Source organism: Protopterus annectens, chromosome 10.part0 (genome assembly GCF_019279795.1).
Source record: "Protopterus annectens isolate FY-2018-M chromosome 10.part0, PAN1.0, whole genome shotgun sequence".
Taxonomy (NCBI): Eukaryota; Metazoa; Chordata; order Ceratodontiformes; family Protopteridae; genus Protopterus; species Protopterus annectens.
The window spans coordinates 1,692,864,208-1,692,887,863 of NC_056744.1; the positions used below are offsets into that span (position 1 = coordinate 1,692,864,208).

Here is a 23,656-nt window from a genome sequence, read left to right on the forward strand (position 1 = left end):
CCTATTAATTGATAGAAGACACATATATTCACATATGTCTTTGCTGCCATATGTTAGAGTCACTGCTGTCAAAATCACCCACCTTTTACTTACTTACATTACAAAGTAACAAAATTGAAGGATATGCCATTCATTTGTATTATTACACAATTCTAGTTTAATATTTCAGGTACAACACATACCTTGTAAATCCAGCAGTTACTACAATTTTAGTTCAGGGCTGAGTCTGTCTGGTGCTAAGAGTACACAGCCATTACATGGGTAGGTAAAGGTTGTGAGTGTTGCCTGGCAACAGTGTTACTATATGTACATGTGTAGGATGAAAGTTTTAGCTCCTAAGGTGGAGAGTGAGTGTGATATCCATTGCCTCTTAGCCAATGCAAGGGCATATTGAGCATGCCTATATCTGCAGCTGCTGGTTCCCCCTCTGACACCTCACCCACATGTGGCTGTGGTGACTTTGCCACTGGTGGTGGGATGTGTGCCCCTTCCCCTGTTGATCCTTCCGTCATGGCACACATGGTGAAGATTTCAGTACATGACATGTACTTGGACTGTACAGCAGGACTCCCACAGATGTACCTAGGTAGCAAATTGTGACTTCAGCAGTCCAAACACACATTCTTAGGATATTTGTGGTTTGACTGTGTGCCTCATTATGGCATTCTTCAGCGTGTGTGTGCATTTCTGATGGGCGTCATCAGTCACTGTTCCAGTGCACAACCTGTATTCCCCAGGAAATTAACATATGGGATATCACCCCTAGTGAACATCTGATACAGTTGGGAGGTGTGCCAGATATGGGAGTTGTGGTAACTGCCTGGGTTGCCAGCACACACATTCAAGATGATTCCCTTAGAATTACACATAACTTGGCAGTTAATGGAGTGGTTACCATTTATATTTATGCAGACCCTTCCCTGTTCCCCAGGTGGTGCCTTGATTTCTATATGTGTACAATTTATAATACCCAATACTTCAGGGTAGTGTGCTACAGGGTAGAACTCTTGCATAATTGTGGTCCTGTCCTCAGGAGTATGGGGAAAATATATGTGGTCACTGGCATGTTGGAGTTTAGCATTCATGAACTGATGGAGGATCCTGGATGTGGATGCCTGTGACACCCCCAGCATGTGCCCTGATGGTCTCTGAAAGGTTCTTGTAGCTAAAATGTGCTACACAAACATTTGTCTCCACTGCAATTGGTTCTTCTCAGTTTGCACTGGATCTGAGTTGAGGACAACAGAGGTTGCAGAGTTCCTGTAGTGTGTCTCCATCTATCCTGTAATGCCCTACAATTTCCACCTCATGCAGATTGTAATAAATTAACTGGGGTCTGAAAACTCTTCTTCTTGGCCGTCATCTATTGGCAACAACAGCAGCAGACACTTCAGTCTGTTGTACACACACATGAATTAAAGCAAAACAGCCTCTAACATTCTCTGTAAACTCCTTTATGTGCCTTCATTCCAACAGGTTTTGAAAATACGCAGGAAAAACAGCACTGAGTCTACCCTGTGGCTTTATAACTTGTTGAATAGCTCCCCCATCTTGGATTGGTTGATTAGCATACAGTTCAGCTGCTTATGCTGTAATTAGCATGCCAATGTGTTTACCATAGTTGCACGGCTCTACACACCATGGAGAGCCACTTACTGAATACAAAACAGTGCAGTACCATGTTGGGTTTATTGAATCTGCACTCTAATGTATAAGTTATGGGGCTATATGTCAAACTGCATGAAAAACGTTATTAACACAACTTACTAGATAACATGAAGTTTTTTTTTATGAGCTGTTATTCAAATCCTCTTGTTTTCCATCATATTCACCAAACCCAATTTGCAGCCATCATTATTTTAAGAATATTGGTTTATATAAAAAAATAAGCTTTACATACATATGCATTTTACCAGATTAATATGATCTTTTAAGAGATTTACCATCAGTCTTTTCCTCTGTGTGTGTGTGTGTGTGTATAAATATATATATATATATATATATATATATATATATATATATACATATATATATATATATATATATATATATATATATATATATTATACACTCGATATATATATATATTATATATATATATATATATATATATACTCTCTCTATATATATATATATATATATATATATATATATATATATACTCTCTCTCTATATATATATATATATATACTCTATATACTATATATATATATATATATATATATATATATATATATATATATATATATATATATATATATATATATATATATATATATATATATATATATATATATATATATATATATATATATATATATATATATATATATATATATATATATATATATATATATATATATATATATATATATATATTATATATATATATATATATATATATATATATATATATATATATATATATATATATATATATATATATATATATATATATATATATATATATATATATATATATATATATATATATATATATATATATATATATATATATATATATATATATATATATATATATATATATATATATATATATATATATATATATATATATATATATATACTATATATATATATATATATATATATATATGGGTCCACTTTTAAATGCTGAAATCTCATGTTTTATACAAACGAAACCAAAACACCGAGATTTCAGTATCTCGACATTTAAAAGTGAAAAAACCCCACAGATGAATTAAATAAAGTGTTTGCAACCCCCTGCACCCCCCACACCACCCCTACTTAAATATATCAAGTCTGAGATTACACTACAGTGAAGAGAACGCTAAGTGCAACAGGAGCATTACCGTTCTCTTCACTGTACCGCAATCTCGGAGTTACCTTATTTAAGTAGGGGATGGGGGGAGCAGGGGGGCTTGCCCCCTGCAAAAACTTTATTTTAGGTGTCTGCCCCCCCCCCCACATCTTTAAATTTCGAGATACCGAAATCTCGATGTTTTGGGTTTGTTTGTTTTTTAACACGAGATTTCAGCATTTCGGCATTTAAAAGTGAACCTAGATATATATATATATATATATATATATATATATATATATATATATATATATATATATATATATATATATATATATTCCTTCCATTTTCTTCAAAGTATTTTAAAGAGAGTAGAAAATTTCATAAAAACTCATCATTAATGAGCTGTTCACTTACTGTCGGGTTTTTCTTTAAAATTATTCTTGTGTTCTGTTCTGTTTATCCCCTCAACATTCACTGGCAGTTCATCATTATCTTCTTTAAGGAGCATTAACAATGCCTCTCGGGGGATTTTGTAACCTACACATTAAAAAAAAATATATATATATATATACATATATTATTTTTCCAAAGAGCTCCTGTGCACAGTTTAGTTTAATTTAACAAGATTAAAACATGTTCTCTTAGTCTTCCACAGTTCTATACTTAAGCATGTTTACCAAAAGAATTACAAAGTACGTACTACAATAATATGAAATGTTTCATTTGTTCAGAAGTACCAGAATTTCAGTTTTGAATGTATTATTCACATCCAGTTACATTAAATACATTTTAAAGAAGTCATTTCCTTCTAGCAGTGATTATTGTTTCACTTCAACTTATACTAGTAAACAATTTTTGCATTTTTTTAAAAAGCTGTATATTTAAAATAAGTGTTGAAACCTTTTTGTAAATTAATGAGGCAACTGCATCTGTGTCCCAGATAAGGAGCCTTTTCATCATATTTTGCAAACTGTATGACTAATTGTATTTATGTAAAACACCAACAGATATCCAGAATGTCTAAAATATATCAATGTTTCTTATGCCTATGTTTAGCATGACGTATGCCCTGTGTACTTGATTCAGCTGAGGAAAAACTCTGAAGTTCAGAATGCTGCTGTCTGTACTTAGTTCAAGAACTTTGTAATGTGTACCTCGCTGAAATCTCATCTTACTGAGCTGACAGGACCTTGTTATAGCCCAAAGGTGAGTTATGCTTTGAGGTCAGACAGGTGTAGCAAAGCTAGAACTCCCACTGAGTGACCTCCCAAACCTCTTGTATCAGAGGCACATGGAATATATGCAAATGATCCTTATGAACATCAGGTGTCTCAGCTAATTGGCAATTCTGAATGCCAGAGACTTGTTTTGTTGTTTTAATGGACAATTTCAGGCCAATAATGCCAAACCCCACTATAGCTGTGGATATGCATATTTTGGCCTTGTTGTGACCTCATCAGCACAGCACAAGCAGAGTGTTTGACTATGTATTAGAAACACAGGGTTGTTATACCCAGTTGATGTCCATTATCATTAGGATCACTGCAAAAATATCTCAAACAACAAACTAAAACAATGAGTGAGAAGGTCACTGAAAAACCAATCAGTAAAAACAAAATGAAAACTCCAGCAAAGCTAGAACTTCCACTAAGTGACCTCCCAAACCTCTTGTATCAGAGGCACATGGGATATATGCAAATGATCCTTATGAACATCAGGTGTTTCAGCTAATTGGCAATTTTGAATGCCCATGACTTGTTTCGTCGTTTTAATGGACAAATAAGCCAAACCCCACTAGCTGTGGATATGCATATTTTGGCCTTGTTATGACCTCATCAGCACAGCACAAGCAGAGTATATCACATGTGCCTCTGATACGATCTTCTCACTCATTGTTTTAGTTTGTTGTTTGGGATATTTTTGCAATGACCCTAATTACAATGGACATCAGTTGGGTACAACAGCCCCGAGTTTGTAATACTTAGTCAAACACTGTGCTTATGCTGTGCTGATGAGGTCATAAGGCTGAAATATGCAATATCCACAGCTAGTGGGGTTTGGCTTTATTGGCCTGAAATTGTCCATTAAAATGATGAAACAAGTCATGGGCATTCAGAATTGCCAATTAGCTGAAACACCTGATGTTCATAAGGGTCATTTGCATATATCCCATGTGCCTCTGATACAAGAGGTTTGGGAGGTCACTCAGTGGAAGTTCTAGCTTTGCTGGAGTTTTCATTTTGTTTTTATTGATTGTTTTTTCAGTGACCTTCTCACTCATTGTTTTAGGACATACAGGTAGGGAAAAGGGGTATACAAAGTAACAATTATTTGGTGTAAACTGCAGTTCAGTAACAATAGATTACATCTACAAAATCCGATTAATCATTACTGAACATGGACATGAGAGAGAGAGAGATAAAAATATAGAGGACATCAGGTGTCTCAAAAGAGATGGCACAATAGGTAAGGGATTAACAGTTTTACATAAAAAGAATAGATAGCCAAAGCTATTGTGACATAAAAAAATAAGAATATGAAACACTGAAAGAAAACAGACTAATTAAAAATGGTGTTAATTACCCCTTGTAACCCACTAAAACAAATTGTGACATTACAAATAGCAGGGAGATCCCTCATGATTATATAGGTTCAGGTGTGGAAAGATGTTGGTATTCTGAGGGTCATCTGACAAATGAGGCAGTGCAGAGATGTCTTTATCTAAATGCAATGGTCAGGTTTCTGAATGGTCTGGTTTCTACTTTCTTCTACTTAGTTCCAGGGTCCAGAGATTATTCCTTTGTTTATATTATGCTTGTATCATGTATGCTCCTCCTGTATCCTTGTAGGTTTTCTCCACGTGAATCACCTTCCTTCCAACCAACAAAAATATTCTGGAGTCTTTTGGCAGTTGTTAATAAAGCTATTAAAAAAATGGAAATTTAACTCAGTTCCTATGTTCAAAGAATGTTTAATTTTAACAGCGATACTATGTATAACTGAAAAAGATGTGATTAGAATAAGACCTATAAATCATACCAAGACTTTAAGTGGTTGGGATATCATTAAAATGTTGCTAATGATATGCCAAGACTCAATGTGTTAATTGTGTAAGATTACCTTTATGAATTAATGTATTCCTAACATTGTATAAGTATGTGATGTTGAATTTCTTCCTTTCTGTGTATACATTGTAAATATGTTATATTAATAAAAATTTTCTTTAAAACTATTCTAATTGAACTGCAGCCTATAAATTGCCAACTTGATTCAGATAAATGACAGGAATGTAGAATGAGGCACCAGGATATGCTTTTCTTTTTTATTTCTGTATTTGGATGCATTGTGCATTAACTTCCTATTTGTATACGTATATACCTTTTTCCTTGTGGCTTAATTCATGACTAAAACTGGTCCTCAGTGACTGGTTCACTTACTCAGGTAGCAAATAAACACACAAGATATCTCGGCATAGCATTTTAATAAGGTACTCATAACTCTCAGAACAAAGACCACTCCTTAAGATGGGACAAGACCTACCTGCTGAAACTAAGGTTTCATAGTTCTCTAACATCACTTCCTTATGAAGCTCCTTGTCTTGTTTTGTTAGCATCTTCATCTCCTCTGCTGAGAAAGTAACAGCAACATCCTCAAAGGATTCTGGAGCCTGTAAAAGACACACAGTGCAGTTCATCTTTTCTTTTACTGCGGTTAGTGTAAAATATGCTATTTTCTTGTAATGCGTTCAATGTAAATTGTGTTATTTTCTTATAATGTATTCAATGTAAGTTGTGTTATTTTTTTTAGTAGGGTAACACTGGCATTTGTTACCAGAAGTGCAGTTAAAATAGTAAAACTAATCAGTCATTAACATGTACAAATTTCCTTTCTACAATTATGCAAGTAACAATGCCTTCATTTTTGAGTTGAAAAATGTCCCTTGTTGCTATCTTTCTCACGCTCTCCTCTCAGTGACAGGAGGGCACATAGTTCCTGTAAAAGACCTATATTTAGAAAAACAAAATAAGAATAAGCTTCTGCATATCACTAAAGGTCCTTAGGAAATGTAGGAGAAACACACCAAACAAAATATCCACAAAGGGCCACCATGTAGCTAAAATCCTTTTAATAAAACAACTTGAAAACCATAAAAACAAGAGAAAATAAGTTGCAGCTTCAAGCCCGGTTTGAATGCAGTACTTCCAATAAAACCTGTGCTAAAGGAGTGGCACCCCCATTAAAAAGTATTGAATAGTCAGAAAGAAATGGTCCCATTCTGAAGCTTCTGATTGGTTGATTGTCGTACTTAAGCAATTTGCTGAAGCAGAACAAACTGCAGATCTGAAGAAGGCTATTAAGCTGAAAGCGCTTATCAATTTTCTCTGCTGAAGCTGCAACTTATTTTCTTTTGTTTTTATGCTTTTCAAGTTGTTTGATTAAAAGGATTTTAGGATTTCAAGCCTGGCTAACTCTCTCTAGAATGTGTAAATATCTGTTAACCAGTTTACTGTATAATTTAATTTAATCCTGACTTGTGCTCAGGATTAACTGTAACCTGTGGAACTTGTTTAACTTGCTTACTTATGTAATCTCTGTAAATAGTCTGTTTGTAATATGTAATGCTGGTATTATGTAATGTTGCATCTGCTTACCCTTGGAGCTTTTCTCCCCGGGCCTCCGCTGAAAATGGACATGCATCCAGTCGGACTATCCCGGTCAACAAATGTAAAATAAATAAATAAAATAAAATTTTAGCTCTGGTGGTCCATTGTGGATATTTTGTTTGCTGTGTTTCTCCTACATTTCCAAAGGACCTTTAATGATACGCAGAGGCATATATTTTGTTTTATAGTTTGGTGCATCTCTGTTATCACACATGGAAGCAAGCATTTTAACTGATGGTGCCACTGGCAGTCAGCTAATGAGTAAATTGATCTCTGCTACAAATGCGAATAGAACTATGCCAGGACTGTTTATGAGCCAAGCTAATCCTTATTTTTATCGTTAAAACTAGATACAGAAATGGGTCATTTAAATTAAGAGAATGAGTCCACTGAAGCTTTTGATGCCATATTCTTACAAGTAGAGCATGCAGCCTACCAACTTAAAAGACTGCAATGGCAACAGTTTCATTCAGATTCCTGCATGCACCACCAAAAAATTCCAAGAGGTCTAAGAGTTAAATGTATGCCGACATGTGGCAATACTTACCCTGACCTTCTTGCTCGATGGCAGGCTATAAATCTGAAAACTAGTTTCCAATATATTAGGCTACTTATAGAATATTTTAAACTTACGAAGGACGAAACAGACAATTTGATTAAAAGAAAGCAGCATGACCTAGAAGCTATGGATTTATCTGACTCGTGTATTTCTCGGTTAGAAACATTGCAAAGTAGCCTAGATGCTTATGACACTAAATTAAAAAATATAAAAAGCCAGAAACTTGCAAGACATATCCAGGACTTTAAACAAGGAAACATCTTTGACTGGCCCAGACAAAAAGATGGGACTCATGACAAGAAAGTATTACAGAAAGAAACATCTACTGAAACAGTTAAATCCTTAGGGAATAACATACATCAAACAAAGCTGGTAGTGAAAGATGTAATTTTAACTCCTTTTGCACCGAGTTACACCCCTCAACTCTCTATCCTTAGATAATTTTATGAGTACTAAAACAATGGAGAACACTGAAGGTGTTATAAGAGATCTGGGGACACAGGCTGACAGCAACCTCTCTATCGACCACTACATTGCAACTGTGGTTAGAAAGTCCTTCTATGTGGCACATCTCATTGCCAAGGGTTTTGCATCCAGGAAGAAAGAGATCATCATCTGTCTCTACTCTTCCCTCATTAGGACAATCATTGAGTATAATGCCCCCATTTGGCATGTACCTCAGTAAACACCTGCAACAGCTGGAAAGGCCACAAAAGTACCTCATGAAGAGGATCCTAGGCCTTAAACACATGCCCTACATGGACAGACTCAAAAAAACTCCAGCTTTTCTCTCTCTCATATCATCTAATAAGAGGTGGTCTCTGCTTGACTTACAAAGCCATGTCTGACCTAGCCCTGTTAGAAATGTTTCACCTAAAGAAATCCCAAACCCTCTGCACCACATGCTCCAGGGACCGCAACCTCATTACCACAATCAACAGAACATGCTGGAGGGACAGGTTCATAACCCAAAACTGCCCATGCTCTGGAATAGACTTCCCATACATGTCAAGCAGAGCACCTCACTGGCCCTTTTCAAGAGAAATCTTGATAAGTGGATGGGAAATAGAAAGTTCACCCCAGGGATCACTCCAGTGGCTCTACTTGATAGAGGCACTGGGCACTAACCGCAGCATGATGGCAGGGCACTTCTATGGGCTAAGCTTGTAAAGGCTCCAGGGCCATTGACCTAGTACACACCTATGAACAGACAAGAAGGCCAAGAGTTAGTTAATAACAATGCTTGCTCATCCACTGAATCTACCACAAGGCCCAAGGAAGGGGCTGACCGCCTACTAATTTTTCAGCAATTACCAATATTAATAAAACATTAACAGCCACAGAAGTACAGATCTCCCAATCGGGAAGGAAAAATAAGTGAATGCCTAATGGTATCTTGTCAATGCAATAAGATAGTCATTAATATTTTGAAGTGTCACCTAACTAATGAACAGATGAATGTTCTGGAGAAAGGGTCGTCCTTTATTCCCTCCCTAAACTCATGGTTAAGTGAATTTGTAATTGATATAAAGTGCTTTGGGAGAAATGTGACTCTGAAAACTCTGCTTGGAGCTACTAATTCTAAACCTCCTGAATAATACAAACAACTGAGCATTTTTTTTTCCAGTTCCACATCCAGCCGTGGAACTATTTACATGACTTTGTGAAAAAGAAGTAGTGAAATTGAGGCAAACAAATATGAAAGGGGGGTTATAGAAATATTACCTTCGTAGAAAGGAAAGCACTATAGGAGATGATTTAGTAATCAAACCAGCGGATATAGGGGGAGCCATTATGGTCATGGATTCCTCTACGTATTACCTTAGGATGAAAGAGTTATTAAAGGATGAAAACACCTATAGAAGGGTAAATAAAATTGAACTGCATAAAATAGTTTGTACCGTTCATGAAACTCTCTTGGAAATGCTTGCAACTAGAGTTATCACATAGGAATTGTTTGACTTTTTCAAGGTAGAACACCCTCAAATACCACAGATAAGTGGCCTTCCAAAAACTGACAAAGATCCAAAAGTCTCCCCGATGTCACCAATAGTGGCAAGGAGAGGATAGATTACTGAACCCCTCTCCATTTATTTAGAGGACCAACTAAAAAAGTTCCTGGTCAGAGCACCAGTACTAAAAGACACTTCTCATTTTCTTGAGTCCCTGTATCAGTGTATGGGATGTCGTTCACACTTTGATAATATAATTATGTTAACAATGGATATATGTAGCCTCTTCACAGTAATACCTAATGATTATGGAGTGAAGGCAGTGGCACAACTTATTTCTTCAGAAATGGAAGGACCAGCTTTACAAAGAATATGTATGTTATTAGAATTGGTGTTAAACAATAATATCTTTGCTTATAGAGATGAACGCTATTGGCAAAAGTGGGGGGGTAGTCATGGGCACCCCCTGCACGAATAGTTATTTAAATCTAGTGCTAGCCCATTGGGAAGCAATTTATGTTCTGAATGATGATAACAAGTGTAAAGATAGTATCCAATATTACGGATGTTTTGTGGACATATTTATGGTGTGGCAAGGACGTAGAGTCCCTGTTGGAATTTATATCTTATCTTACTACCACTACTGCATTCCTAAAATTTGAAACCCATATGCCCACTGCTATGATTGAATTTCTAGATGTCAGACTAATCCTAGATGAGAACAGAGGTATAACCATGTCCATATTTAGAAAAGAAACATGGAGGAATCATTTACTCCATAAGAGTAATATGCACCCTAGACATATTTTTTCTAATATTATGGAAAATCAGCTGGTAAGGATTTCCAGACTGTGCAGTAAAGAAGAAGTTTTTAATTATGAACATCATGCTTTAGAACAACAACTCAAGAACAGAGGGTACACAACGAGAGATTTTAACATGAACATGGAGAAGATATATAAATAAGAAGTTAAAAAGGTCCCCCACTATACTTGGAATGTAGGATTAATAAAACATATCAAAAGCAGCAAAGGACTTTTGATAATTTGCGATGTATGCTAACTTACAGCAATGACACCTCGCAGATCTGTCAAACAGTGAGAAAATATTGGTCGGTTTTAACTGTGGATGAAAATATAAAAAAATATTGTAGGTGAAACACCTAAATTTGTCTTTCAGAATAAGAAAAATCTGAAAAGATTATTGTGTAATAAAGATGGAATAAGCAAGAAGAAGACCAGCTCCAAAAAAGGTACTTATATATGTGGCCGTTGCAAGGCATGCAGTTGTATCAACACAATGAACTGTTTTTTTCATCCAGTTACTGGAAGGTCTTATAGTTTAAAGGGGTATGCTGACTGTAACACCAAGAATCTTATATACTTAGTAGTTTGCCACAACTGTTCAGCTTTTTATGTAAGTAAAACCAACAGAAAATTTAAAGAACGGATTTTACGTCACATGAGTGATATAAAGAACTGTGTGAAAATCAGTGCTCTAGCAAATCATGTTATGGAGCATGTTGGCCATTCGTTTAACTTTATGGTTCTTGAGACTCTTCAAGAAAATATAAGGGAAGGTGATATACAAAATAAAACCGAGATCAGTGAAGTTAAATGGATAGCGGACTTGCAGGCTAATCAAAAGCTCGGTTTGAATGCAGTATTTACAATAAAACCTGTGCTAAGGGGGTGGTGCCCCTACTAAGAAATACTGAATAGTCAAAGGAGGAGTTGTCCCTTTCTCAAGCTTCTGATTGGTTGATTGTCGTACTTAATTTGCAGAGGCATAACAAACTGAGGATCTGAAGAAGGCTATTAAGCTGAAAGTGCTTATACATTTCCTCTGCTGAAGCTGCAACTTATTTTATTTTGTTTTTATGATTTTCAAGTTGTTTTATTAAAAGAATTTTAGCTCTGTGGTGGTCCGTTGTGGATGTTTTGTTTGCTATGTTTAGAGAAAGCCTGGGTGATCTAATTTAGGGAACAGGAAAACAGGAATTAATGAAGGAAGCCTTGAAAGATGGAAAGAAAAAATGGGATCTCAGCTGAGTAGGAATGAAAACTTAGGAGTAGGGATAAGATGGAGAAGGCATGGGGCTGTGAGATAGTTGAAAAAGCTACTGGATGACAGCTGCAGAGAAATCAGAGGATGACAAACCATCAAGGATTGCTTAAGACATCTACAACAAATGGTCCAAGATGGCAGCCAAGATGTAGCAGGAAATGAATATCCACACTCTGTGGTGGTACAGAAGCTGACTGGTGGAATTAATAAAATGGCTATGGAACAGCAGGGCAAATTAATTTAATGGCCAGTGGTGCAAGGAAAATGGATGGGGTCCAAAGGACAGAGGGGGTATGAGAACAGTTGAGTTAGACTATGAATAACAGTTGTGGGAGGGATAATCCAAAAACACTCATTTGTCAGTACCAAATGTTATCTGCATTTGTGCAGGACTCGGCAGTATGCAGCAGGTAAGACTAGAGGCATACGGAATTACAATGCAGCAAGGCTCAGACAAAACTGTGGTCTAAAATATATTTGAAGATGACTGGTCTGTCCAGATCAAGGGTTACATCAGTTAAAATCATGTTTGCTTTTGCTAGAGTTGGTGGACTTCAGGTAGATATAAAAGACCCTAAAGCACTTACTGAAAAGAGCTGAGGAGTTTAGTAGTATAAATACCACATCAGGTCTCTTCTGAAAACAGGCTACTAGCCCTGTGAGAATAACCCGATCAACAAAGGATAAATAAACCAAAAAACAAAACAAAACGAACAAAAAAAATGATGCAACAAAAGTAGGGAGAACCACTATTCTGCAGTTTGGATATTGGTTCATTTCTCAATAATCCACTACATGGCATGGGTAATGCAGGATTTACCCATAGATGGCACAATTTGATCAAGAGGAAGAAGTCTGAGTGATTAAACAAAGCCAGCCATAGATAAATCATGTGCTACTCATGCCCTATCAATTGTTGCTATTAATCAGTGAAAATTATTTAAGAAAAAAAAAAAGCCTTAATTATTATTTATAAAATTATTGCATAAAAAGGCTTCTGTACACTTCCATCTGTTTCTGATAGTCTGGGACAGCCAATATATGAGCTGTGTATGCTCTGTAAATGCATTGTAAATTGCTGACTTTTTTTTTAATTTGTCGCATCTCTTGTGGAAACTCTTAATGGTGCACTTACGATATTTGCATGCAATTTTCTGACATGGCATTGAGGAATATAGTCACTAAATAAATGAAGATGTCTGTTTTGGAAGGCAAGAGATTTATTTCTTTATATTTATGGATTTATTTATTTATTTTTTTGGGTTGAAGGATATGCCATGCAGCTACTTGTAGGGGTGCTCCTGGCATTGAAATAGTGAGCTTTTTTAATGTGAAACAGAAGACCTGTAATTCTTCAAAAGAGCAACTTAATACACAATAAAAGGCAGTTAAACATTTTCATAATTTGTAAGTGAACCTTGGACTTTCTCAAAACTGTCATTTAATGAATGTTCACACATTTCTGTAGTGTCTTATTTAAGAATCAAGCATAACTATTTACAGTGTTTATACAGTGTCAATTTTATGGTGCATTTGGTTTATTTGTAATAAATGTTATTTTTAAAAATATGTCAGACATTATGAACTTTATTATTGTGGGGTGAATCGTCATGTGGTTGCAGATGAGTTTATATGTGTGAAGACTCATTAAATAGCAGCTTTGAGAAAGCCCACTGTTCATTTACAAAGGATGAAGGTGCTTAACTGCTTTTTTATCAATTATTATGTGTTGTTCTTGTGAAGAACTATACGTCTGCCATTTCATTTTGGAATACTTGTTGGCCTCTATCTTGTTCTCTGGTCATTTTTTAATGCACTGCACTGTTATGCACTATGGAGCAATTTACTACCGAGGGAACAGTGGCACAATGGACAGCATTGTCTCCTCAAAGTGAGAGGTTCGTCAGTTTGATTCTTAGCTGGGATGCCTTCTGTGTGGAGTCTGTATGTCCTTCCTGTATTTGTATGGGTTTCTTCCAGGACTAGACACTCTAAATTGGCCATATATGCGAGTGTGTGGTGTGGCTGAACTACTGTGGCACAGCTAGCCACACAGCTGTGTAAACCTTGGCACTAGAGGATTGTCACTGTTGAAGTGGCACCTTAAACCCATGCACAAAAATGGGAAAAAGGGGATGTGGACGGATGGAATTTTTTTTAACTTCTTAAAATAATCAGTCGTGTCATGGAGAAAGTGAACTTACTGAACTACCTCCTGTGGGGAACGTTTAATTTACAATGAGCTTGCTGATTAGTTTGACCAAGCAGCATGTCCACTTTGAAATGTTAATGTTCCTTTACAGTACATTTACCATTACAGCACCTGCACAAATGCTCTGAAATGTAGGCAACAAAACCAGAAACAGGAAAAAGCATGCCAGTAGAGCTTTATGAATGAATGTGACCTCCTTTTCTTTCCAGTTACAAACAGGGCCACATTTTGTTTATTCATGTGTACTAACATGAAGCTAGATCCTCAAGTACAAACCAAACAGACTATGATGTCATGAATTAATTGGTTTGAAGACCTACAGGCATATATTTTTGTTCTGTTCCACATAAAATTTATTTTTCTGGCACAGTGTAAAGGACTGAAGTCAGTAAATAATTACAGTAATTTGAATTTCAGACTTCATATCCTTCAGAAAAATGCATGCTAAAGCAAAACATCTTACCACATCAGAAACTGAACAGGTTAAGTAGGCAGGATCTGCTTTTGCTGGACCTGAACTGGCTTGGGTCAATGTGACTGACAGTAATGAAGCAGGATATTACATGTGACTGATGATAACGGAATGTCACGGGACAGTCCATGTGACTGATGATAATAGAGTACCACAGGATATCACATGTGACTAATGACAGTGATGTGGCATGGGGTATTGCATGTGATATAGCATTTAAGGATCGTTGGATTCCAGTTGTTGCAATGTTGGGATATACTTTAGCTTACAATGGACTATTAGAGCAAGTAATTAAGATAATTTTATTTCTCAAGTTGGTCAAATGCGCTGCAAAACTGATACCTACAGCTTTATTTCCTTTCTTTCAAATGAGATCAAAATTCTGCCAATGCACAGTGAAAAGGTGTGTGGGTTGCATAGCTATAATTGTATGTCCTGTGCATTTAAGATCTCTGAAATATTGTCATGTGTACTGGACATTACATGATTATGTGTTAATCGTACACAACTGGATAACTCATAACAAACACCATATGCTACTATGCTTCTGGACTTTCACAAATACTTCTCTTCAATTTACTGACAATTTACCTGATAGATGATAATCCCATACTTGTTTAAGGGCACTTTGCCGATATATGTAAATTATTGTGCACTTCTTCACAGCCCATGTATGCATGAACTGTTTTTGTGCTCTCAGTTTCAAGTAAAGCAGAGAACCTATCAAGGATGCTCACTCTCTTCCATGTTCTTTACGTTTGCAGTGAAGACATTAGTGGTACAGCTAAGAGAAAATCCTCACTGACCACAACCATATAGGTACACCCAAGTGGTTTGAAGATAAATGCATTGTTTGGCACTAGTCATGCTTGGTTCTACAACACTCTGCTATGACATCAGTTGAGATACGGGCATCTTCCTGCTCAACGAGGCCTGTATTAGAGAACAAAATTATCAACAATAAGGTTTAACTGACCCAAATATCTGGGCACACTACTAATGACAATGAAGAGGATACTGCTAAGTTTCTTCCTGGCACCCTTGGATAGTGACCGGTACAACTTAATACTCTGATGGAAAGAACTATTAATGCCATTTTTAATTAAGTTAGCTCATAGAACGAATTATTCCAGCCAATTTCAATTTATCCCATACAAAGAGCTATTCCTACCATTTTAATTGTTAGTCCATAAAAAGAACTATTCTTGTCATTTTTAATTGTTAGCCCCTAGAAATAACTATTCCTGCCATTTTAATTAAATTAGCCCACATAAGATGAAGCTCCCTTTTATTGCTCCAGCTTCCATTTACAGAGTTGTCTCAGCAGCCAGAATGCTGTAGTAGGTTATATATACAATGTACAACCCCATGGTTAACAAGAGGAATTATGTGCTGCTGACAAAGCAGTGCTAATTTTCCTGAATTTAAATCCTTAAATACAGGCGGCATTCTTATTAAGGTGGAATCACAAGCTAATCTGTATGCAGATGTAGAAATCTCTCACACAAGCATATTCAAGGGAAAAAACTGCATCCCCTTATGGTATGAAATCTGTCAGAAATGACCGTAAGATCTTGATCAAGACTTGAGGTAGACATAAGCCCAGAAAGGATAAGATAAGTTAGGGAGATCATGGAACTCTGAAGATGTCCAGACAGACAACAGCCTAGCCTTTCAGTCTAACTGGCAATCTCAGGAAATGTTTCTGCACAGATCTGCATTAAGTAGGGTCTTGTAAGTTTAAAACTTGTCATTGTTTGAAAATAATTCTGAACGCAACTCTGCTGTACTATTACAACAGTTCTTACAGCTAAACTCAATCTTTTTCAAACATGTACTTCATCAAACTCCTCTTCTCACATAAGACCAACAAAAGGCCCTGGTTACATAAATATACACATGGGTCTGCTCCAAACAAGTGTCAAAATGTTTTCTTTCACCAGCCCATTTCACTCAAAAAAGGAACACTTACAAATCTAAAAACTGACTACCAGATCTAAGATATACATTTTATGATGCTCTGACAAGCTTGATGAAAACAATTATATGCTTGTTTGATGGCAAACACTCTCATATTATTTAATAAATGTCAAAACCCCTTCTGTAGGTTAAATAATAGAATCATTTGATCTTTGCTAGCACTGTTCATAACCAAATAACCCACATGCAAACAGGATACTGTCCTGTCCTGTTACACAAATATTTTTGGGTTAAAAAGGAAGGAAGACACTATGGATGCACCTAGAACTCGACTCCCACCTTTAGATGACATGACATTTTTGCTACTAGGTTAAGCACACTTCCCTCAACATGTTTTCCCAAGACTATTAGATTCAATTAGACAGGCATCACTTATTCTTTTAATGATTATTTTCAGATTAAACAATTCTCTGGCAGCAACTCCAACACAGAAATGGCACGACATAATTACTGGTTTTCTAAAGCAACAGTATCTGCAGGCCAACTGGTGTTGGTCTGCCTTTTTGTTATGACTGGAAATAGCAGGAGAGGGGATATCACTATCGATATTCATAGCATTTCATTTAAAACAAATGTGTAGTAATGGTGTGCATTCTTAGATTGGTAACACTTGTTTTTTTGGCAGAATGATGGTACATACAGCAACTGTTATCAGTTGTTCAGTGGGCGAAATTCTTTAGATGGAGTAATTTTTTTACATACTCTCTGTTTTACAGTTACTTAATATTTTGATGGAAACCTTTGTTAAAAGTCCCACACTAAAACTCATTTCCTTGTGAAGGAAGTGGTAAATTTGGGATTTATAAGTACTATCTACTTCTCAGCTTACTTAGAACAAGTTGTTTTCTGCACAGTAAGTCTGTGTATTTCAAACAAATTCTGCAAACCACTGGACTAATATAGAAGTTCAGACAGCTGGTCTTTCTTCTGTTGCGAGTCTCACAGCACTGGGTATCCTTAGGGGGCATGGTAACTGCTTGTTGCTCACAGACAATGAACTTTACTTAGTATATACTAAGACATTCTGTTTTTGAGACATGCAAATATTTAACTAACATGGAGCCCTCACTCCCACAAAAGGACACAGACAGTGGGCATAACACATTCCAAAACAGTCTATACTAACCCACTGTAACATGTCTTACACTGTGGCTGTAAAACGTTATTGCCAAAGCCTTGTAGATCCATGAAGAATAGGTCTCAGTGCAAATGTAACACTATATCACCTTCTGGCATGCTTCCAACAAAGAGTCATCAGGATTTAAATCATTTCAAATACAGTACACCAGACTACTCTACAAATAAAAATGTTTTAGTAATTGATGACTCTACAGTCAAATGTACCATCTGTCCTCTCTGGACAAAGACAGTGTGATAGAGAATTGTCTTTCAGATGCCAAGATCTCTGGCATCTCAGAAGACCTTAAGGTACTTTCACCAGGAAAATATGATTACGTGGAAGTGAATGACTTGGCATGCAAAACTCTGAGGGATATGCAGAGAGACATGGCAGAACACTCCATGCAAATCACAAATGCAGGGAAGATTCTGGTCCTGAGAGGAATCCTTCCTTCCTTCCCAAGAATGATGATTATGTACAAAGACAAGATAAGTAGCATCAACAATTGGCTAAATATTTGGTACCAGATCCAGTGTGTGTCAACATGAGATGAGATGCTAGATAGTCCTACATGCTCTTCCATGGACAGCCCGCCGCTCTTGTTCCAAGCCTTCAACATACTGGCTAAAGCTTTGCTACAGCCATAGTGCCTTTTTAGGCAGAGTCCCGCTGATGGACATGCCAACATAACTAACATATCAAATCCAAAACAGGATCACATTAAGATGTCTCTACTCAATTCGAGAAGTCTCAACAACAAGTTGCCCAAGACTGAGGGCCTCCTGCATTTGAAGCACCTCTATGTATGAGTAATAACTGAAACTTGTTTTAAATGTTAAGAAAGCACTCTGTCTATAGCTAGGTTTTTCATATATTATGCCTTCAGACTCAGTGGCAACTATGATGGCATCTCCATATTTGTTAGGGACCACATCACCACCAGACAGATTCCCAGGGACCCACAAACACGGCTATCACACTATAGCCTGTTACAGGACTCCCTCTGTATGTCTCCTGATAATCATGTAAGGGTCTTAAATGTAATAAATGAACTACCTATAAAGAAAAAAAATATTTTGGGAGTCTTTAACTACCCATGAACCTATACCTCAAAAGTAGGATACATCCAAAGGTTTTTTGTTTCATAAACAAAAGCTCACTGGAACAGATTATAAAACCTACTAGATGGACTAGTATTGTTGACTTGGTCCTTTCAGTTATAGCTTTTTTCATGCACTATTCCCTTGTTATCTTCTTTTCTGGTTAAGTTTGTTCATAAACTAGTCACCTTAATGATTAAGACCTCTAAACTTGACACTATCAATATCTCAGAATTCTATGATAAAATTTCAAGACTTGTTTATTCTAGCTTAACATCAGACTTCTCATTAGGGAGGTACACAAAAGAGTTCAATGCCCACATAGATAAATATATACAACTGACAGTATGTGTCACATCTAAATATAATGCAAAGTTTAAAATTAAACCATCCCAGTGGTCCACCAGTGTAAACTTTGCATAAAAGAAAAAAAAAAACTGCTTAAAATATATCAGATCTAAGGACCCTCAAATCAAGGATGATATTGGAAAATTGACTAAAACTTAAAAAAAATATATTAGGACTATTAAAGCAGTCCATTTACTTAAGTTAGCATATAAATTTAAGGGCAACAACAAATATTTCTTTAGTTATGTGTTATGAAAGAAAGAAATAATACCCAACATTGCTCAGAACTTATTCAAGATAGCACCACTATTTATCTAATTGCATTTGTTTACCAGGAAAGTCCACTGGGCCAGAGTGAACCCATTTTCAGTGGAGGCCTGGGGAGAAAAGCTCCAACATAAGTACATATAATATACATACAATGAAAGTAATTACAAAAAAATTGTAAATTACAAAAAATTAGAATACAAAGTACAAGCAATCAGGAATACAATATTTGTACAGTCAGTCAGGCACAAGGAAAATAAACTATTTGCAGTTATAGTTAATATAATATTTCATTTCATGACCACTGGCTTTTGGAATATGTTAGGGTTTAGGTGAAAGAATAGTATTATTTGTACTGATGTAATAAGATTCCTTCAGTTAGTTCAACATATTAGTGAAAGATAAGGTAATAAGAGGTATTTATAGGATAGTATAGTAACATGCAGCAGTGAGAGTGATGGAGGACTAAGAGGGAGTATTAGTCTAATTAAAGTGAAAAGCTACGGAGCTGTAGTTAATTAGGTGGATGTAAACGTTACATGTTTTATAGTAAACATACGGGTGGATTACGATAAGTAGAAGTAGACAGTTTTGTACAGGAATTCAAGTTATAAATGGTTGAGAGGAGGTGCAGGAGCATTGCCACAAGGTGGAGAGATTATGGCATAGAGACATTTTGAAGGAGAAAGCATTGCTAGTTGTTTTGATAGATGATGGGAATGAGTTCCAGAGTTTGGCTATAGTGAAGGAGTAAAGTGTTTGACCATGTGGAAGTTTTGTTTTTTCTACCTGTAAGAGAAATTGGTTTTCAGATCTGAGAGGAATATTCGGTTGACATAGAGTTAGCACAGGGGTGAGGCTGGGCAGCTAGAAGGATTATAGATGATTTTATGTGCTGTAGTTAGTTGTAAGTATGTGAAGTAATGTGGAAGTTCAAGCCAGTTCAAAGCATGGAGAGAGTAGCAGTGATGGGAGGAATATTTAGCGTTAGTTGCAAACTTGGCAATTTGGTTATAACAAGTCTCAATTTTTGTCTTCGCAGAGGACTGAATATTGGCAAGGAGGGGAGCACAATAGAGGAGGGAAGGTAGGAGAAATGTAGAGGCAAGGGTTTGTTTATAAGAATGGTTTAGGAAATGTTTATGTCTGTAGAGGGTGCCCAGTTTTGTAGAGAATTTTGACTAACTCTGATTCAGTACACATTGCAAATATCTTCTTCTCTTTCAGCTGTTCCCATTAGGGGTCGCTACAGTGGATCATCTGTTTCCATTTCTTCCTGTCCTCTGCATCCTGCTCTGTCACAAAAATCACCTGCATGTCCTCTCTCACCACATCCATAAACCTAATCTTAGGCCTTCCTCTTTTTCTCTTACCTGGCAGCTCCATCCTTAGCATCCTTTTACCAATATACCCAGCATCCCTCCTCAGCACATGTCCAAACCAATGCAATCTCAGCTCTCTGGCTTTGTCTCCAAACTGTCCAACCTGAGCTGACCCTCTAATATACTGATTCTTAATCCTGTCCATCCTCATCACACCCATTGCAAATCTTAACTTCTTTAACTCTGCCAGCTATGACTCTTACCTTTTTGTCAATGCCACCATCTCCAACCCATATAACATACCTGGTCTTACTACCCTCTTGTAGACCTTCCCTTTCACTCTTACTGGTACAGTCTGTCACAAATGTCTCATGACACTCTTCTCCACCCATTCCACCCTGCCTGTACTCTCTTCTTCACCTCTCTTCCACACTCACCATTACTCTGAACTGTTAAACCCAAGTACTTAAACTCATCCACCTTCACCAACTCTATTCCCTGCATCCTCACCATTCCTCTGTCCTCTCTCTCATTCACACACATATATTCTGTCTTAGTCCTGCTGACCTTCAACAATACAGACATTACAAATATACTAGCTAACAAATTTAGTCCCAACTTCATTCTGGAAATGATGAGTCAAACTCCGCTTATCCCTGAATCAGTTAGGACCCACACCCCAGCATCACCACTGAGGTTCATGTACTAAAGGTACTCTCAAAGGGTAAACATACTTCCCGCATGGTACATAACATACATAACTTTACAGTACCATGCAAGTACTTGTGGAACAACTGAAAATATTTAACCTGAGTTTAGGTGCTGCCATTTGGTGCACAGAAGTGATGATGTCACTTCACAACAGTGGCCATATCACTGACCCTGGGAATTACAGGCCCATCAGCCTGATGAGTCTCATATGCAAAGCCATGCAGAATATTGTAACTAACCTGATTAACTGCAGCATTAAACATCTCATCAGGCTAGAGTTGCAATAGTTTGGCTTTGTCAAGAGAAGAGCTTTTCTAATGAATCTGGTTAATGTCTTTGAAAGAGTAACACAAGCTATTGACAGTAGCCATGCTGTACCACAGCAAACCTCAACATGACCAAGACCTTTGGCACTATACTAGGATAGATGGTATGCTCAATGCATTATAAAAGGGCCCCTATGTAGTAAGGTGGATAGCAAACTGTCTGAAGGACAGAACCCATACAGTGCAGGTAGCAGGTGCTTAATAAAACAGCATGAAGGTAACCAATGGTGTTCTGTGTTGGGACTTGTTTTGTTTAGCAGTTACTTTTCTAATTTCCAGACTATCAACCAAGACCTCTGGCTCATTGTCAACTGACTATCTGATACCCAAAGCCATGTGACAAGAATGCTGATGTGCTAGCAATGGGCTTAAATGAAATACTAGTGAGTGTAATATTATTATGTTTGGTAAACTGCACCTCTTTCCAGCACATGACATCAATACCCCATTTAAAATGAGAATGTAGTTAGAGATCTTGGTACTTCAGTTAATAATTCCTTCTCCTTTGATTAGCATGTAACAGCAGCAATCAGGAAATATTTCTGCTTAGGTGAGAAAAACAGAAGGCAGACAATTCTCAGCTGAAAGTGTTTAATAAAGTTGAGCACTTTCATCTGTATGCATTATCAAGACTGGATTTGGTTCATTGGTTCTTGGTTTTTAGTATTTCTGCTTAGCACAGATGATCAACAGAGACACCTTTCAGATGCAAACAGGTCACAGTCCCATTATATTCAACACTGATTATACGAGCTACTGAATACAATGTCCTCTATGTAATGTACCCTACTAGACTTGTGTCACAACTAACAAGGCCCCAGAGGCTCCTAAGGAGATCACCTGTTTAATAACCCTAAGCTACCAGAAAAGACTGTCCCTTTATTCAGTATCTTATAGACTTCTGAGGGGAGACTTGTGCCTTGCCTTTCAAGCCATTAGAGACTTGGTGGTCCTTCACCTTTTGAATCTCCACGAATGGAATAGTCTGCAAGGGATCTAAATCTCCACCAAGTAAATAAAACAATATAGAGAAAGAGGTTTGTACACAACACCTTTCCCACCTCTGGAATTGACTTCCACTGCAAATTAATCATTGAAATACATTATCTGCCTTAAACCAGGAAATGGATATTTGGGCAGATATTCACAAACTCAGCCCTGGCCTGAATGGTCTGGCACTCCTTGACAAAGGAGGTTCAGTTTGATGGTAGGTACTGGCAGGAATAAATGGTCACAAAAGCCAATTGCCTTTTATTTCCTATTACCTGATGATACTTTGCAGTAAACCCCTTGATAAACAGAGTCTTGCATTATGTAAAGAAACTGTATTTGTCTAGCACTGCTATTCTACACTATTTTTAGATACTGGTCAGAAAATGTGTATATAAAAATCAGAGACGGCTTAATTTATGCATCAACATTTTTGATGGGAGAAGGCTTTATATTAAATAAATAGTCCCCCACTTAAAATTCATCATATGTATCATTAACTTTAAGAATGAGATCAATTTAGTATGCAAGTAAGAAAGCTGTCAAGTTAACCTGGCATACAGAGATTTCAGACTTAACACAGGTTAAAGCATTTATTATTATTATCTTTTTGTACTCAATGAGTTTGTTTTGACATGTTAGGAAACTAATTTTGTTGTTTTTCTAGCATCACAGTTCTCAGTACATTTATTTCAACATGTTGGGAGTTGACAAGGTTTGCCTTGATATAAACCATGGATCAGCTTCTGGCAAATGAACAGAAAAAAAAAAAAAAAACAAG

The 23,656-nt window shown here is 36.6% G+C and overlaps 1 protein-coding gene across 1 annotated transcript in view; it reads right to left on the reverse strand.

The window, feature by feature from the left end:
* Window positions 1-23,656, reverse strand: part of LOC122814431 (zinc finger protein 19-like) — a 181,206-nt gene that overhangs the window by 27,221 nt on the left and 130,329 nt on the right. Inside the window, exons 5-6 of the mRNA XM_044087011.1 lie at window positions 6,326-6,452; window positions 3,200-3,322 (exon numbers count right to left, since the gene is read on the reverse strand). Of these exons, the coding sequence (XP_043942946.1) occupies window positions 3,200-3,322; window positions 6,326-6,452 (250 nt within the window). The remainder of the gene's footprint in view (window positions 1-3,199; window positions 3,323-6,325; window positions 6,453-23,656) is intronic.